Below are 18,997 nucleotides of genomic sequence, written 5' to 3'. Positions count from 1 at the left end.
AATTTGAACGAAGGGCAACGAAAACCTCAATTCGTCTGTTTCGTTTTGCTGTCATTCTTGCGTTTCTTAATCGTTTTAGTTTTTGTAACGTTATTGTTTAATTTGACTTCGTTAGACCGGCTGAATGTTTTCACACAGTGCAGAAGCCGGTTTGTGAGCGCTGAGGCTGCTGCTGCGTTCATGTACTGTCGAAATTACAGGGCAAACTCAGCCTGCTTGCTTGGATTTTTTTTTTTTTTTATCTGGGTGGGGAGTCAGCTTCAATGGGCTCAGGCACCTTATATAGGCCAGAATGAATCTTTTGTGTGGATATAATGAATTATTTTGCCACAAGCAACTGCTGAATTTGAAACAACAAAAAAGTTGTGTACTTTTCGACGGTACTTGAATGCAGCATTAGCAGCAGCAGCTGCTGCTGCGTGCGCTTATTATTTTTTATTAAATATAGCAATATGAGTGTAGGAATGACATTCCAGCCCTTATGTACATGTTGCAACAGGAAGATAATTCAAATGTTTATATAAAGAGCTGTTCTGAAGGCAGAATTCACGTTGTGGATCAGCTGCAGCTGGTTGAAATAACCACACGAGTCAATGTGCGCATTCATACGCACTGATCAGTTTACTGCTCTGATATATTCAATCATCTTTACACTTATATTTATTCCCTCTTTTGACAGTTTTCTGTTATATATATATATATATATATATATATATACACACACACACACGAGGTCTGTTAGAAAAGTATCGGACCTTTTTATTTTTTTCAAAAACCATATGGATTTGAATCATGTGTGATTGCATCAGCCAAGCTTGAACCTTCGTGCGCATGTGTGAGTTTTTTCACGCCCGTCGGTTGCGTCATTCACCTATGAGCAGGGTTTAAGTGAGCACTGGTCCACCCATCTCGTCGTTAAGGAAATGACGGAATGATTTGGAGCTTTGCTGCATCAATTTTTTCTTGAAACTGTGAGAGACCTCCAGGTGGACACCATTCGGAAAATTAATATGGCTTTCAGGGATGATTTTATGGGGATTACACAGATTAAGGAGTGCTCCAGCCGGTTTAAAGACCACTCACAGCGTCTGAGAGCGCGGCACGCTCCGATCGACAGGCTGACACCCCGCTGAAACAACCAGATCATTTCCAACGTGAAGGCTTTGTTGATCCGGGACGTCGTCTGACTTTCACAAAAAGGCAGAAGGCGTGGACATCAGCACTTTTTCGGCACATTCCACTGTTACAGGAGTTTTTTTCATGGAAAAAGAAGTGGATGAATGCACCACCGTGCCGCTCATGGCGCGGGACAAAACCACCTCCGTGTTGGTCTCTCAGGACAGCTTTCAGGTGGCTTTCAGGCGGCTTCCGGTTGCTTTTCAGTCGTGTGAATATCCGAGAAATTGAGCATGAGCTGACATGCCCCAGCATGTCCTGTGAGGCTTCATCACGGCGTTACTTTGCGCCATGCGGCTCCACCGCGACGCGCAGGATTCCTCCGCTCCTCTTTCCATGACAAACTCCTGTAACAGTGGAATGTGCCGTTCATTTCTAAACTGGATGCTGTGTTGATCCGGTATGTCGTCTGACTAGCACAGGAATTGCGGAAGACGTGGACATCAGCACTTTTTCGGCACATTGAGACAGACGTGCGGAGGAATCCCGCGCGTTGCGGCAGAGCCGCATGGCGCAAAGCAACACTGTGATGAAGCCTCACAGGACATGTTGGGGCACGTCCAGCTCATGCTCAATTTCTCGGATGGCTTCGGTTTTGTTAAGTTCCTCTTTCGTCCCTTTTGCACTCTTGCTTCACAGGCTGTTCGGTGATAAAGCTCTTTCGTCCACCTTTTCTCAACGCATTGTGACCTTTTTTACTTTTTCCCTTCATTCAGGAATCGTCGTGTGCCGTGTGACTGGGCCATTAGTGGTCTTGATGCGCCTCAGAGCAGATCTCACCTGGTGTTGCTGCAGGACAAGTGCTGGTTCTTCACTTGATGAGGTGGTTTGAGGATCTGCTCTGATATTCTGCATGTTAAAGCGTGCAAAGAAATGGTTTATTGTGTCAGGCTGTGTGCTGTCAGGCGCTGCTGCCCTTATATTCTGTAATGGGTTTGATGGCAGTCCACATGCTGCGAGGGTTGTTGTGGGCAAAGTGTCCTTTGAGGCGCTGCTTATACCTCTGTTTGGCTGCTCTGAGCCCCCTTTTTTGATCCCTCCAGGCATGGCTGTAGGCTTGCATGTCACCCAACCTGAAAGCAGCGTCCCGAACCTTGAGGAGTATCCGAACATGACTGTCTGTCTATCCACGGTTTGTGGTTCGGGAACACATTGATGGTTTTGGTGGTCAAAACTGCCTCACTGGAGAAGTGGATGTAGCCAGGACAGCTAAGGTGTATTCCTCCAGATCTGCTCCCTCTGCTAACACCTCCCAGTGTGTGTCCTCAGAACAGTCCTGCAGAAGAGAAGTGGCTTCCTCCCCCCCAAACGTGGACAGTTCTGGTGATTGGTCTGGTTCTGCAGTTCAGAGGCTTGTAAGATGGGGTCAGGGTCAGAGAAAGGTGGTCAGAGAGACTCTGGTGTGGAAACGGTGCAGCTTTATAGGCTCCAGAAATGTTGGTGTAGACTTGATCCAATAGGTTATGACTCTGCATTTGAGTATTCAGCTATAACCATGATGATAAACAGGAAGATTGATTAAATAATTTAGTAGTTGCAAGTGGCATGTGATTGTGATAACTCAGATGTTGAGAAAATCGTGTTGTCATATTTCAAATTGCACTTTAAAGGCACATCAAGCTGAACATCAGACGCGGTTTTTGATGCAGGCGAAGCGGGCAGCTGCCCGAGATGCATTTTTGTCATTACACACAAGGATGGCACAAACACTTAAAAAAAAAAAAAAAAAAAAAAAAAAAAAAATAATAATCATCACCTGTGCCGCAAAGCGGTGATCTCATCACTATGCGGGGAATTAGCAAATTGGCGCCCCCTCCCTGCTTGCTGAGCTGCACAGGACAGAACCAGTGTAAAAGATTTGGCGGTTCTTTTCTGCGGTTGTCCCCTGGGACAGGGAGTCTGCTCCGCTTTAACGGACAGAGCAGCCTGCAGTGCTCCAGTTTCTCCGCTGTTCCGCTCAGCAGGATCCTGCTGTCCGGTGGCAAAGTCCACTTAGGACGCAGCACAGAACCAGAACTCTGCACCCAGAACAGGTGTTTGAAAGCGAACAGACAAGTTAAGAACGGGTTCAAATTTCACCAGAGAGGACAAACTTGTGGAAAAAAGAGCCAGTCTATTAAGGGTTTAGAAATTGAGCTGTGTTCACATTATTAGCTGAAGTGTCTTGAATCTGACCTTGTTTTTTGTGTGCCTGTGTGATGCAGTGTACACTTTAACAAATTACAACATATATGTACTTAATCTAATTTTTTGTTAACCCTCACCACATAACCTGGTTGTTTAACAAAATATATAGCCAATTTAACAAAATGTACAATTAATTGGATTGTATTTTGCAGTATATTCTGTTTAATATTTAAACAACTGAGGTATGTTGGGCCAGTTTACCAAACTAGATTAAGTGAATATAGCAGTGTGAATGTGCCAAATCAAATTGTTTGTGAGATTTGAGTTCCTTACTTTTTTATGAGCCATCTGAACAACTCAAGTTTAATTTGTGTTTCTCTTGTTACCTTCCTTTGTGTATGTGCTCAGAGATCAGATTCAGTTCTGATTTCATTCTGCTTTCTGTTTCATCACTGGTGATGTGACCGCTGTGAGATCAGATAATGGTCACTTACAAACAGGAAAAAAACAATACAACAACAACAAAGATTCAGGAACAAATATCACAAAGACTCAGAAATGGAAGGACTGTCCTCAGAAACTGTAATGATGAAACCAGGGCCAGAAGGAAAGTCAGCACTGCAGAATCACTGGCATCTACAACAGGCGTCCGTCTTCATATGTCAGAAATGTCACAGAGGAGTAAATCTTAGATTGGTCCACACAGTCAAACAAGATGATCCTTCTGGTGCTATACCATAGTCAATATGACTGACGGTTGACAACATATATAAATAAGAAAATGGTGAGGCCACTTTTCACCTTTAAAAATGCAGAACTGTTTTAGGTGGTTTTACAAACATCAAGTTAAATATTTAGCTAAATTTTGAGACAAATCTGCACCTTAATAAAATCATTCCTCCCTAAAAGACAGATTAATAGAGCATCTAATGACAGACATTTAGCATGTGAAGGCATGTTTATTCAAATTTGCAATTCATTAATATTTTGTATGAGTTATATTGTAGCCTGCAGTCTTTTTATGTCAATTTCAGGGGCACTTCTAAAATATTTAAAATAATAATAAAATAAGAAAAAAATGTCTGTCTGTGCAAAATTTTGTCTGTTTTTTGCGAGGGAGGGGTCTCGGTTGGGGAGTAATTCAGTGTAGAACTACCACTGCTGAACAAACTGTTTTTTGTCGTTGCCAGAATTGCCTACAACACTGAAAGTGGAAATTAATGCACCTGTTGTAACTGTTGTCCAGCCAATTCTATTCTTCCTCCTCTTTACTTCTAGTACTTTCTGACATCAGCCACAGTTCTCTTGTTCTGTTCTTGTTGGTGTGTTGTTGTTGTTGTTTTGCCTGTTTCAACATTTCCCTCTGTGTCTTACCCAGGTGAGATAGAAAGCGAGCATAGGGATAAGCTGAAACAGAAGCGGGCAGAGATAGCCAGATGTTGGATCAAATACTGTCTCAACCTCTTGGAAGATGCCAAGAAACTCTTACAGGTACTTAAATATCCATAAAATCTCTTTGTTCACCAACCAAGATGAACATTTTTTTTTTTGCTTGATTGACTGATTATGCCACATTTAGTTATTCTGGAATGTGCCAAGCAGGGTTTGCCTTTTAGAATAAATAGTTGTGTGCCTTAAGGGCACCAAAATCTGAAAAGTTTGGTGCCCCTCAGAAAAGTTCGGTACCAAACCTACCGCTACGCAGCATAGCGGCAAAGCAACTAGGGGGGTCTGGGGGCATGCCCCACACAAAATTTTGATATAAAAGGATGCAAATTGTGCATTCTGGTGATATCTGGGTCAGATTTGGGGTGAAATTATGGAAGAACAAAAAACGAAAGAGATCTGCACAGCCAGTTAGCTCCCAAACAAGCCTTTAATAACACACCAAAGGTGACGTTTCGGGCCTCGCCCTTCATCAGACAGGATGAAATTATGGAAGGGAATTTTTGTGTTTTTGGAGTAATATTTTCTGAAATTTTGAAATTTTCTAACCTTGTCAGAAGCTGAGATGACCCCGTGCCAGTATGCACAGGCAGATTGGCATGGGGTCATCTCAGCTACCAATGTTTTATTAAACATCCAGCCCATTAACAATCATGGCTGCCATGAGTGTTGATTACACTTGTTGTGATTACAGAAAATCTATTAGCAGTCATCATGGTCATCTGCCATTATCTGCAGCACTTCAAGGTGTTCTTCCTCAGAATCAGAATTAAGCTCAGAATCTAAGGCAGCTCTTCCCTCAAAAACTGTCATAATCGTTTATAAACCAGTCACCATTTGCTTTTATTATACATCTGTGTAGTTAATAAATAAAATAATCTTCATGGATGATTTGCTCGCGCGCACACGTAGAGAAATTTTAAAAAAACTCTTCGCTGGCTGCTGTTCGCTCTTCCCTCAAAAACGCTCCATTTGATCTGTGTATAATAAAACGCGGCATTACAAACAGAGGAGAAGAACATTTTTTGATGACGTTTTGTGTATGTGTCGGTCTCAGAAAGTCAAATTCTGCGCAAATTTTGTCCAAATTTGATAGATTTCTGTACAGTTATGAAATAAAAAAGGTGGATTCTTTTACTAACTTAAAAAAATAAGCTCTGAATTAAAACATTTATCAAAATAGCTGGTAAATATTTTTTAGTAGCTCAGTTCAACTCATAGCTTTAAGGGTAGTGCTTTTTTTTTTTTTTTTTTTTTTTGCTTTTTTTTTATTACACCAAGATTGGAGCTGCAAGGATTGACTGACTAAATTAATCACCAACTACAATTTCATAATTCATCACTCATCTTCAACCACTTATCCGGGATCGGGTCGCGGAGGCAACAGCTCCAGCAGGGAACCCCAGACTTCCCTTTTCCATGCCACATTAACCACCTCTGACTGAGGGATCCCAAGGCGTTCCCAAGCCAATGTGGAGATATTATCTCTCCACCTAGTCCTGGGTCTTCCCTGGGGTCTCCTCCCAGATGGACATGCCTGGAACACCTCCCTAGGGAGGTGCCCAGGGGGCATCCTTACCAGATGCACCAAACCACCTCAGCTGGCTCCTTTCAACACGAAGGAGCAGCAGCTCTAATTCGAGCTCCCTGTGGATGACCAAACTTCTCACCCTATCTCTTGCTTGCCTCTACTGGTGGTTGGCTTCACTGCAGTATTGTATCACTTCCTGTTCCAGAGCACAGCGGTGTTTTGCTGTATCTGTTAGCTGTTTAATCTGCGCAGTTAGATTGATCTAGATAACTAGATAACGATTTGTTTCACAGTGTAATCTTTACGTGCCTTAACTAAAGCACTCCCTCTGCTGAATCACCTCTAAATTATTTACACATTATTCACTTTGTGTGTTTTTAGGAATCCACTAGCTTAGCGCAGCTACTAGCTCTTAGCCGATTTAGCATGGCGGCTTCTCCTGTCTCTCCCGCACTTTTCTGCTCTGGGTGTGAAATGTTTAGTTATTCCTCGGCCTCCTTTAGCAGTAATGGTACTTGTAATAAGTGTAGCTTATTCGTAGCTTTGGAGGCCAGGCTGGGCGAATTGGAGACTCGGCTCCGCACCGTGGAAAATTCTACAGCTAGCCAGGCCCCTGTAGTCGGTGCGGACCAAGGTAGCTTAGCTGCCGTTAGTTCCCTTCCAGCAGATCCCGAGCAGCCAGGAAAGCAGGCCGACTGGGTGACTGTGAGGAGGAAGCGTAGCCCTAAACAGAAGCCCCGTGTACACCGCCAACCCGTTCACATTTCTAACCGTTTTTCCCCACTCGGCAACACACCCACCGAGGATCAAACTCTAGTTATTGGAGACTCTGTTTTGAGAAATGTGAAGTTAGCGACACCAGCAACCATAGTCAATTGTCTTCCGGGGGCCAGAGCAGATGACATTGAAGGAAATTTGAAACTGCTGGGTAAGGCTAAGCGTAAATTTGGTAAGATTGTAATTCACGTCGGCAGTAATGACACCCGGTTACGCCAATCGGAGGTCACTAAAATTAATATTGAATCGGTGTGTAACTTTGCAGAAACAATGTCGGACTCTGTAGTTTTCTCTGGGCCCCTCCCCAATTGGACCGGGAGTGACATGTTTAGCCGCATGTTCTCCTTGAATTGCTGGCTGTCTGAGTGGTGTCCAAAAAATGAGGTGGGCTTCATAGATAATTGGCAAAGCTTTTGGGGAAAACCTGGTCTTGTTAGGAGAGACGGCATCCATCCCACTTTGGATGGAGCAGCTCTCATTTCTAGAAATCTGGCTAATTTTCTTAAATCCTCCAAACCGTGACTATCCAGGGTTGGGACCAGGAAGCAGAGTTGCAGTCTTACACACCTCTCTGCAGCTTCTCTCCCCCTGCCATCCCCTCATTACCCCATCCCCGTAGAGATGGTGCCTGCTCCCAGACCACCAATAACCAGTAAAAATCTATTTAAGCATAAAAATTCAAAAAGAAAAAATAATATAGCACCTTCAACTGCACCACAGACTAAAACAGTTACATGTGGACTATTAAACATTAGGTCTCTCTCTTCTAAGTCCCTGTTAGTAAATGATATAATAATTGATCAACATATTGATTTATTCTGCCTTACAGAAACCTGGTTACAGCAGGATGAATATGTTAGTTTAAATGAGTCAACACCCCCGAGTCACACTAACTGCCAGAACTCTCGTAGCACGGGCCGGGGCGGAGGATTAGCAGCAATCTTCCATTCCAGCTTATTAATTAATCCAAAACCCAGACAGAGCTTTAATTCATTTGAAAGCTTGACTCTTAGTCTTGTCCATCCAAATTGGAAGTCCCAAAAACCAGTTTTATTTGTTATTATCTATCGTCCACCTGGTCGTTACTGTGAGTTTCTCTGTGAATTTTCAGACCTTTTGTCTGACTTAGTGCTTAGCTCAGATAAGATAATTATAGTGGGCGATTTTAACATCTACAGTTACTGATAATGACAGCATCAACACTGCATTTAATCTATTATTAGACTCAATTGGCTTTGCTCAAAATGTAAATGAGTCCACCCACCACTTTAATCATATCTTAGATCTTGTTCTGACTTATGGTATGGAAATTGAAGACTTAACAGTATTCCCTGAAAACTCCCTTCTGTCTGATCATTTCTTAATAACATTTACTCTGATGGACTACCCAGCAGTGGGGAATAAGTTTCATTACACTAGAAGTCTTTCAGAAAGCGCTGTAACTAGGTTTAAGGATATGATTCCTTCTTTATGTTCTCTTCTAATGCCATATACCAACACAGTGCAGAGTAGCTACCTAGACTCTGTAAGTGAGATAGAGTATCTCATCAATAGTTTTACATCCTCATTGAAGACAACTTTGGATGCTGTAGCTCCTCTGAAAAAGAGAGCTTTAAATCAGAAGTGCCTGACTCCGTGGTATAACTCACAAACTCGCAGCTTAAAGCAGATAACCCGTAAGTTGGAGAGGAAATGGCGTCTCACTAATTTAGAAGATCTTCACTTAGCCTGGAAAAAGAGTCTGTTGCTCTATACAAAAGCCCTCCGTAAAGCTAGGACATCTTACTTCTCATCACTAATTGAAGAAAATAAGAACAACCCCAGGTTTCTTTTCAGCATTGTAGCCAGGCTGACAGTCAGAGCTCTATTGAGCCGAGTATTCCTTTAACTAGTAATGACTTCATGACGTTCTTTGCTAATAAAATTTTAACTATTAGAGAAAAAATTACTCATAACCATCACAAAGACGTATCATTATCTTTGGCTGCTTTAAGTGATGCCGGTATTTGGTTAGACTCTTTCTCTCCGATTGTTCTGTCTGAGTTATTTTCATTAGTTACTCCCTCCAAACCATCAACATGTCTATTAGACCCCATTCCTACCAGGCTGCTCAAGGAAGCCCTACCATTAATTAATGCTTCGATCTTAAATATGATCAATCTATCTTTATTAGTTGGCTATGTACCACAGGCTTTTAAGGTGGCAGTAATTAAACCATTTACTTAAAAAGCCATCACTTGACCCAGCTATCTTAGCTAATTATAGGCCAATCTCCAACCTTCCTTTTCTCTCAAAAATTCTTGAAAGGGTAGTTGTAAAACAGCTAACTGATCATCTGCAGAGGAATGGTCTATTTGAAGAGTTTGTCAGGTTTTAGATTTCATCATAGTACTGAAACAGCATTAGTGAAGTTTACAAATGATCTTCTTATGGCCTCAGATAGTGGACTCATCTCTGTGCTTGTTCTGTTAGACCTCAGTGCTGCTTTTGATACTGTTGACCATAAAATTTTATTACAGAGATTAGAGCATGCCATAGGTATTAAAGGCACTGCGCTGCGGTGGTTTGAATCATATTTATCTAATAGATTACAATTTGTTCATGTAAATGGGGAATCTTCTTCATAGACTAAGGTTAATTATGGAGTTCCACAAGGTTCTGTGCTAGGACCAATTTTATTCACTTTATACATGCTTCCCTTAGGCAGTATTATTAGACGGCATTGCTTAAATTTTCATTGTTACGCAGATGATACCCAGCTTTATCTATCCATGAAGCCAGAGGACACACACCAATTAGCTAAACTGCAGGATTGTCTTACAGAGATAAAGACATGGATGACCTCTAATTTCCTGCTTTTAAACTCAGATAAAACTGAAGTTATTGTACTTGGCCCCACAAATCTTAGAAACATGGTGTCTAACCAGATCCTTACTCTGGATGGCATTACCCTGACCTCTAGTAATACTGTGAGAAATCTTGGAGTCATTTTTGATCAGGATATGTCATTCAATGCGCATATTAAACAAATATGTAGGACTGCTTTTTTGCATTTGCGCAATATCTCTAAAATTAGAAAGGTCTTGTCTCAGAGTGATGCTGAAAAACTAATTCATGCATTTATTTCCTCTAGGCTGGACTATTGTAATTCATTATTATCAGGTTGTCCTAAAAGTTCCCTGAAAAGCCTTCAGTTAATTCAGAATGCTGCAGCTAGAGTACTGACAGGGACTAGAAGAGAGCATATCTCACCCATATTGGCCTCTCTTCATTGGCTTCCTGATAATTCTAGAATAGAATTTAAAATTCTTCTTATTATAAGGTTTTGAATAATCAGGTCCCATTTTATCTTAGGGACCTCATAGTACCATATCACCCCAATAGAGCGCTTCGCTCTCAGACTGCAGGCTTACTTGTAGTTCCTAGGGTTTGTAAGAGTAGAATGGGAGGCAGAGCCTTCAGCTTTCAGGCTCCTCTTCTGTGGAACCAGCTCCCAGTTCAGATCAGGGAGACAGACACCCTCTCTACTTTTAAGATTATGCTTAAAACTTTCCTTTTTGCTAAAGCTTATAGTTAGGGCTGGATCAGGTGACCCTGAACCATCCCTTAGTTATGCTGCTATAGACTTAGACTGCTGGGGGGTTCCCATGATGTACTGAGTGTTTCTTTCTCTTTTTGCTCTGTATGCACCACTCTGCATTTAATCATTAGTGATTGATCTCTGCTCCCCTCCACAGCATGTCTTTTTCCTGGTTCTCTCCCTCAGCCCCAACCAGTCCCAGCAGAAGACTGCCCCTCCCTGAGCCTGGTTCTGCTGGAGGTTTCTTCCTGTTAAAAGGGAGTTTTTCCTTCCCACTGTTGCCAAGTGCTTGCTCACAGGGGGTCGTTTTGATCGTTGTGGTTTTTCCATAATTATTGTATGGCCTTGCCTTACAATATAAAGCGCCTTGGGGCAACTGTTTGTTGTGATTTGGCACTATTTAAATAAAATTGATTTGATTTGATCTCTAAGGGAGACACCATCCACCTCCCTAAGGAAGCTCATTTCGGCCACTTGTACCCATGTCTAGTTCTTTCGGTCATGACCCAACCCTCATGATCATAGGTGAGAGTAGGAACGAAGATTGACCAGTAGATGAAGAGCTTTGCCTTTTGGCTTGGCTCCCTTTTCGTCACAACAGTACGTTAGAGCAAATGCAACACTGCCCCTGCTGCATTGTTTCTCCGGCCAGTCCCACGCTCCATTGTTCCCTCATTCATGAACAAGACCCAGAGGTACTTTAACTCCTTCACCGCAAACTGATCCAGTAAGTGTTGGAGGTCACAGGCTGATGAGGCCAACAGGAACACATCATCTGCAAAATGCAGTGAAGAGACCGAGTCCACCAAACCGGAAACCCTCCTCTCCTGACTATGCCTTGATATCCTGTCCATGAATATCACAAACAGGATTGGTGACAAGGCACAGCCCTGGCGGAGGCCACCCCCCACCGGAAATGAGTCGAACTTACTGCCGAGCACCCGCACACCGCTCTCGCTTTGTGAGTACAGAAATTGGATGGCCCCCACACTCCATACTCCCGCAGCACCTCCCACAGTATCTCCCGGGGTACAGTCTACAAAACGCATGTAGACTGGATGGGCATACTCTCATGCACCCTCCAGGATCTTTGTGAGAGTGAAGAGCTGGTCGTTGTTCCACGACCAGGACAGAACCTGCATTGTTCCTCTTCAATCAGAGGTTCGACTACTGGTTGAACCCTCCTTTCCAGCACCCTGGAGTAGACTTTACCAGGGAGGCTTAGTAGTGTGATGTCCCTGTAATTGGCCCACATTCTCTGGTCCCCCTTTTTAAATATGGGGACCACCACCCCAGTTTGCCACTCCTTAGGTACTGTCCCAGACCTCAGCACAATTTCATAATTGACATATTTAAAAAATTGACATTTTTTAAAATGTCTGAATTCTTTATCCGTTTCTTAAATGTGAATATTTCCTGGTGTCTGTTTTTTTTCTTTCATTCTGACATTAAATGAATAATTTTGGGTTGTGGATAAAGCATGCTATTCAAAGATGTCATCTTGGGCTTTGGAAAACACAGCTACATTTCCCACCACTTTCTGACATTTTATGGACCAAACAACTAATTGATTAATCAAGAAAACTACCCACAGATTAATTAATAATGAAAAGTTAGTTGCAGCTGTAATTATGATTGGTTTACAGCACATGTTGCTGATACAATCATGATTAATTAATAATGAAAAGTTAGTTGCAGCTGTAATTATGATTGGTTTACAGCACATGTTGCTGATACAATCATGATTAATTAATAATGAAAAGTTAGTTGCAGCTGTAATTATGATTGGTTTACAGCACATGTTGCTGATACAATCATGATTAATAATGAAAAGTTAGTTGCAGCTGTAATTATGATTGGTTTACAGCACATGTTGCTGATACAATCATGATTTTAAAATTTGCGTGTTAACTTGAACTTGTTACATCTTACAACAGATATTTCTCTTCGGTAATTAGTTTGTACAGAAACCAAGAATAGTCACACTTTACCCCTTTTTTAAATGCTGTTTTCTTGTGATAACAAGTTCATTATTTCCTTATTTTGAATTGAAGAGAGATCCGCAGAACTTTCTTCAACTTTTTTCAATAAATGTTTTTTAGATTATGGCTCTTGTTATTAGTGTTGGACGAGTGTAGTCTTTATTTCTTTATTGATTTGAGTCGTTGTGCCATACCGCCTTCAACATCTTATCAATTTTGTTTGTTTAATTTTGGGTCAAATTATAGCATGTTTATAAAGCATCGCTCTGTTGTTGTATATATATAAAAAATTGATTATTTTATAAAATATAAAAATATATATATAAAAAAAATTAAATAAAAAAATATATATAAATATATATATAAAAAAATTGATTGATTGATTGACAGGATCAGGCTGACACAGAGCAGGCCGGCATAAAGCATCACTCTGTACCGATTAAAAATCATTGTAGGCTGTCTCCATTCCAAGAACATCCTCTCCACAAAAATCTTACACCAATTCTTATAAAAGGTCAACTTTGTAATAAGTTGGTCATTGTTGTCCATCTAAACATGCATGCAGCACAGACTGATCTGTATATGTCCCTACCAGGTATGTGGAGATTAATCAATACGAATCGGTATCTAGATACAAACGTGCGATACGAGTGCATCGATTCATTCAGTGTGCATTGATTCAGTTGATGGGTTGAATCATGTTGCATCACTCGCTGCCTGCTTGCATCGAAGCCTACTTTTAGTACTCAGAAAATTCACAAGAGGTATTGATAAGGGAATCGATAATCAGATCTATAAGCGGAATCGTTTAATGGCATCGATATCAATAAAATCTTATCAATACACATCATTAATCGTATCGCATTGTGAGGAATCAAATACATATCAGTACATATCACCATACATATCGCCATCAAATCGCATTGAATTGGGAACAGGCTGATTCATATTGCATCGTATCATCATGTAGCTCTATAGGTATCATCGCTGGTAGTGTATCGAGGTGCATATCGAATCGTTGTCGGTGATGAGATTCACATGCCGAGTCTGTACGCTTTGGATTTTATGTTCCTAGTTTGGATGTAAACTGTAAGTAAACAATTCCATTAATTTTTCCAGATGGAGTGATGCAGGCTGCCACTGCTTCAGTCTCTGCGTACACAGTGAAGTCGCTGAGTCCTTCTCCTGCAGACAGCAGGAAAGAGGGACAGAAACTCTTCACTGACCAGCAGTGAGAAGAATTGATTTGTCAATGTTTTGAATCAATTTTTCAATTAAGGATAAGAATCCAGATTCTAACATAAATAGACCCCCCCCCACCCCCAAAACACCCCTAATGTCTTCGCAAGGGATTAATAAAGTCTAATCTCTAATCTGATTTTATTTACCTTTTAGCGGCATCTGCAGGAGGGCATGCATGTGCACATGCATGAGCTTGTTGGAATGTTCCATGACCTACACCCAAATGTCCTCAGACCACTTAATGTTACAAATTGGATTTAAATCTGACACAAACGAGTTTGTCACAAAGTTTTGATGTTACACATGCTGCTTGAACAAACTACGCGATCACGTCACCTGCTTACCAAGCCAATGCACCAGTATTGCAGCCAATCACATAGTCCCATTGGTACACAATGCTAGAGCAAGACGGGCCACCTAGTGACAGGTCAATTGCAGGAATAACAGCAGCTCAGCCTTAATATGGGGGCTCTTCTGTGGCAGCGATAATGCATGTGACGTCTGCTTCTGGAAGACCCCAGCGCTGTCTTAGTCGACTCTGGTCTCAGTGTAGGCATCTCTCTCAATACAACATGTGTTTTTTTGAAGTCCGTCTCCTGTTAGTTATTGAGTTTGTTCACCACATAAAGCTACCGGCTGGGGTTCAGGCAGACAGAAAAACCCCTACAAGCTTTTGAAAAGACCGGAAGTTACCACGTATGATGCGCGTGCATGCTGACGTCGGTAGGTGTCTTGTAAAACACTCCAGAGGTGTTATTAGGTTACAAAAACAGCCTTTTCAGTTTTAGAAGTGTTTTATTTCTCACTAGGTTTTACAAAATATATGAGAAACATGTTGGATTTACACAGAAACACTGTGTTTTTGGAGCGGATTCCACCATGTTGGATTAGCAGCCAGAGAGAGAGAGAGACCAGCCACTGATGTCACAGTGCCTCTCTGCTCTGATTGGCTGTCATAATGTCCCCCCCCCCACACACACAAAAAAGCAGACTTGCATGATTAATGTTGTCACAGCGGATACAGCCAGACCTCCATATGAGCATAACAGTAGGTAATAGAAAGTTACCTTTTGACCGCTTGTCGAGGCCGAAGGATTTTCAGGCTTGTCTGTGGAAGACGAAAGAGTCAAGACATTGACTGTTTGTCAAATAACAGGCTTTAATACAAAGCTTTGGACGCTATTACAACCAGAGAGTGTGCTCTGATTGGAACAGTGTAAAGTGTGGCTTTCTGAGCACAGTTTTTATCCACATCAGGGCAGGAAGAAATTATGCATACAGTGTTAACTCAATACATTTGTTCACACATAAACACAGAGTTAGAGGAAAATTAAGTAGTGGTTGTTCTCCTATCTATGACAGGGCTGTGATGATGAAAAAGATGATCAAAGGGTCCTTTTCATTTACAAGTCCTTGGGGTTCTTGGAGCCACGTCCCACTGTGAGACTGTCTATGTGGATCAGGAGTTCTTGGGGTCCCGAAGCCATGTCCCACTGTGAGACTGTCTACAGTGCTTCTTCTTGCATTGTGATTGATCAGGGTTTTAGCAGGGTAACATGGAGCCATTTGGCTGAGGAGGCAGCCTAAGGAATGGTTTTTATCAAATGTGTCACAAAAGGCTGTTGATCAGTAAGTTTCACACCAAGCGAGTCTTTAGCATTTAAGTGACACAAGGGTTACAGTCGGTCAAACAAACAGAACTTTAAACATTTGGTCAAACATTTAATAGAAGAAGGAACATTTACTTTAATAGAAAAGCAATATTTATCATTTTAGTTTCCACACTCTTAACGTAGGTCAAGGTTAGCCATCTTTGAACTTGGTCAAGGTCTCTGTGCCAAGAATGTTTCCTGTGAATTTGAAGGCCATGGCAATAACAGGACTGGACTTATGATGAGCACAAATGGACAGAGAAAAAGTTTTCACAATACCCGATGACCATATTTTGGCCTCAGAAACAAGCAGAGCTCAAAAAGGCAAACAAACATGCAGGCAGCGGGAAAGCTCTTACGCCTGCACGCCGCTCAAAGTTTTAAACATGCACAAAACTTTGATAAACTTGCTGACATCAGCTAGCAAGAAACTCATTTTCTGTTTGGGGAAAAAGGACTTTTGTCTGACATGAACGTTCACAAACTGATGGTATCAGCTCCTCATAAGTTTCCTTGGTGAGCCAGTGTGACTGAGACTTGTACAAAGCTAACTGTTGTCCCAGAACACTGTTTCTTGCACAAGAGTCTTTCACAATAAGAGCACCGGTCAAGCGGATCATGTCATCACAAGTCTAATGCGGAAAAGATGAGGAAAAAACTTTATGGAAACTTTAATTTCTTGCTTTTTACAGTGTGTTGGGGTCACAGAATTGATTTTTTAGGTGGGTGATTAATAAACTTTAATGAAAAAAATTGTAATTGGGCATCCCAATCTCGTTTGAGGGTGGGCGCTAAAGGGGTAAAATATGACGCTTATGATGTAATTTCTCTACTTCCGGGGGACAAACCACGGTATTTTCAATAGGTTTTTCGGGCAAATTATACACACAAAAGTGAAACTGCAAAGAAAGTGACTATGCGGTGGGAAAGTGGACATGTGTTGTGGTTTGTTTATGACCCGAAGCACAAACATGTTGAGGAGGTTTTGCAGGCTAGATAACAGAGCTATTTTGGTTAGCTGTGTAGGCTAACACTTACCGACACGACGTCTCCCACTCGCTGTGCCTTCCCTTCTCCACTGGGAACCAGAAAAAACACTTTTCACGACTGCTTCAGTGATTGCAGCCAAAAACAAAACAGTACACCATTTATCCGTGTGAAGTTATTCTGTTTATATATTGCACAATGGCAGCGGAGGTCCCATAAGTGGTGAAATCCCACGATATCACGCATTGTTCAAACAAGACTGCGGTGCCCTATTTCATTTTGGTTGGTGTTTAACCAAATGTCTTCAAAAAAGAAGGTGGGCTTATGCACGACCCTGAGCACTCAGACACACGAATACAGTAGTTTATTTTTGTGCCTTTATAACTGTTTTGATTACCATAGCTGTACGCAGAACTGTCTCTGCTTAAAATCCACAGTGACTTAGCCAGGACTTGCTTTTGTTTTGCCCTCAGACAATTTACATACGTCCATCATAGACATTAATGCCATTGCAATGTTGGATTTTAGGTGGTGTGTTTGAATGGTTGTTTTCTGGTGCAGAATGATTGTACTATATATATATTTGAATTAAGCTCCAAGATTTTATTTTACAAATTTAAATTTTATTTGGGTTTTCTGAAATCAGAACAGGTGACTTTATGGCATAGAAGTTCAGATACCAAGATAGAGACCAGATTTTGATCTAGGTAGGTTGGTTCAAGGCCGACTGTCTACACTTCATCTGCATTGTGCCACCCACTTGTAAATGAGTACTGTATGTGGCTCAGCAGAAACTGTGATGTGCTCGTATCGCCATCATCCACTTCACTCTACTATCTCTGGGGTTTAGCAATGGCCTGATGTGCCTCACAGTCAAAATTATACATAAGTATGCTTTAAAAGAGGGTTTAATGCCTCTGAGCAGGTTTTGTTCCTTTAAAAAAAAAAAAAAACTTTCATATATGCACTGGTTTCACTGTAGCATTAATGTTCAGGACGGCATCGGGCAGCTGGATGTTGATCGTCAAGAAGAGTTGAAGAGAGCAAGAAGACATGAAGAGGAGGAGATGGAGAAGGGCAGGAAGGGTGCTCTGCTGTTTGGTTCTGAGGACACGTTTGACTCCATCGCTAGTATGGAAGAGAAAGTATGTTTATAACTATTGGTACTAAAATGTTTTATCGTGACAGTCAGAAATGGCTCATATCATACATCAATAATTACATAGTATGTCTCCTTAGCGGTGGATGCTTCTTGTTACTGATTTAAATAATATTTTCTGTTGTGATAATGAGTGCCAGGAACAGAGTCAAGGCTATACCCCAGATGTAGGTCAGACCAAAACAGTAGAATTTATTTACAACAGGAGTGCAGGGCACAAAAACTGGTGAAGGGTAGGAACAACAAAAATTCAGTCTTCTTCCACTCAGGGAGATGGGAATTCAGGGTGTGAGACATGACGGACCAAACTAAGGCAGTCAATCTTCAGGGAAGTGCAACAAACAAAATAAATTAACTGTGGAGTAGTGGAGAAACTAGGGCTTCCAAAAGATTGACCCAAAAAAAACCATAAGCAGTTAAGAGCAGACATGAACACTGCACCATCACTCAGTAGACACAGACAAACAATGAACCCCCAAGCAACACAAACACAGGTGAGACTAAATACTGAAGGTCTGATGAGTAATTCAATACAGCTGGAACCCAACTGAAGTGATGTAATGATTAACCTAAGACACCAGGGGGCAGCAGAAGAACAGGCCATACATGAATATGGACGACACAGAAAGTGACACAAGGATGTAATAATTAACTTGACACCAGGGGGTCGCAAAGAACCAGAATATACATAAACATGACATGGAGACATACAAAGTCACACCAGACTCAGACACAATTGAGACTAAAGACAATACAGGAAAAAAGCCCAGAAGCAAACACCAGAGGAGAGACAAGACTGGAGGGTGCGTGAAAACGCAAAACCAGGAACTACAACATAAACTCAGGGTGAAGCCGAATCAAGACAATGACAGCAATGCAGAACTAAAGAACAGGAGACAAGACAGGACAGACAGATGAACAGCTTTAAAGACATGGGAACGCCATACTAGACAAGAATCCTAACATTTTCTTAATTGTGTAGGATTTGTGTGGCAATATCAGCTGTTATTTGTCAAGTGAAAAATATTGAACACTGAATAAATTGACATTTCACTAGGGGGTGCTGTTATGCAATTAAATTTTCAGTATGTTGTGTACAAGACATAAAGCTGTTTTCTGTTCTTTAGGTGCCTTGTTTGTTGCCTTTGGATTTCACAGAAGCCAGAGCTGTATTTCTGGTGGGACAGAATTATGTCACACAGGTATGTACTGTATAAAATCCAATAATTGGTTGGGTTAATAGGGTTCTAAAAAGGAATAGTTTGCACCATCTGGCATGCTTAGTTATCATGTTACAGGGTAACACATGTCATAAGTCATATTGTTTGACCTTAACTT

The 18,997-nt window shown here is 41.4% G+C and overlaps 1 protein-coding gene across 2 annotated transcripts in view; it reads left to right on the top strand.

Annotated features, from left to right (window-relative positions):
- The window catches only part of kifbp (kinesin family binding protein), a 39,717-nt gene that overhangs the window by 15,912 nt on the left and 4,808 nt on the right, over positions 1 to 18,997 (top strand). Inside the window, exons 7-9 of one of the 2 annotated variants that reach the window (XM_034188529.1) lie at positions 4,682 to 4,794; positions 17,496 to 17,645; positions 18,787 to 18,861. In XM_034188529.1, the coding sequence (XP_034044420.1) occupies positions 4,682 to 4,794; positions 17,496 to 17,645; positions 18,787 to 18,861 (338 nt within the window). The remainder of the gene's footprint in view (positions 1 to 4,681; positions 4,795 to 17,495; positions 17,646 to 18,786; positions 18,862 to 18,997) is intronic. The other variant, XM_034188521.1, reaches the window with a different exon arrangement.

This window comes from Thalassophryne amazonica, chromosome 2 (genome assembly GCF_902500255.1).
Source record: "Thalassophryne amazonica chromosome 2, fThaAma1.1, whole genome shotgun sequence".
Taxonomy (NCBI): domain Eukaryota; kingdom Metazoa; phylum Chordata; class Actinopteri; order Batrachoidiformes; family Batrachoididae; genus Thalassophryne; species Thalassophryne amazonica.
This window is presented reverse-complemented; position numbering and strand designations above follow the sequence as displayed.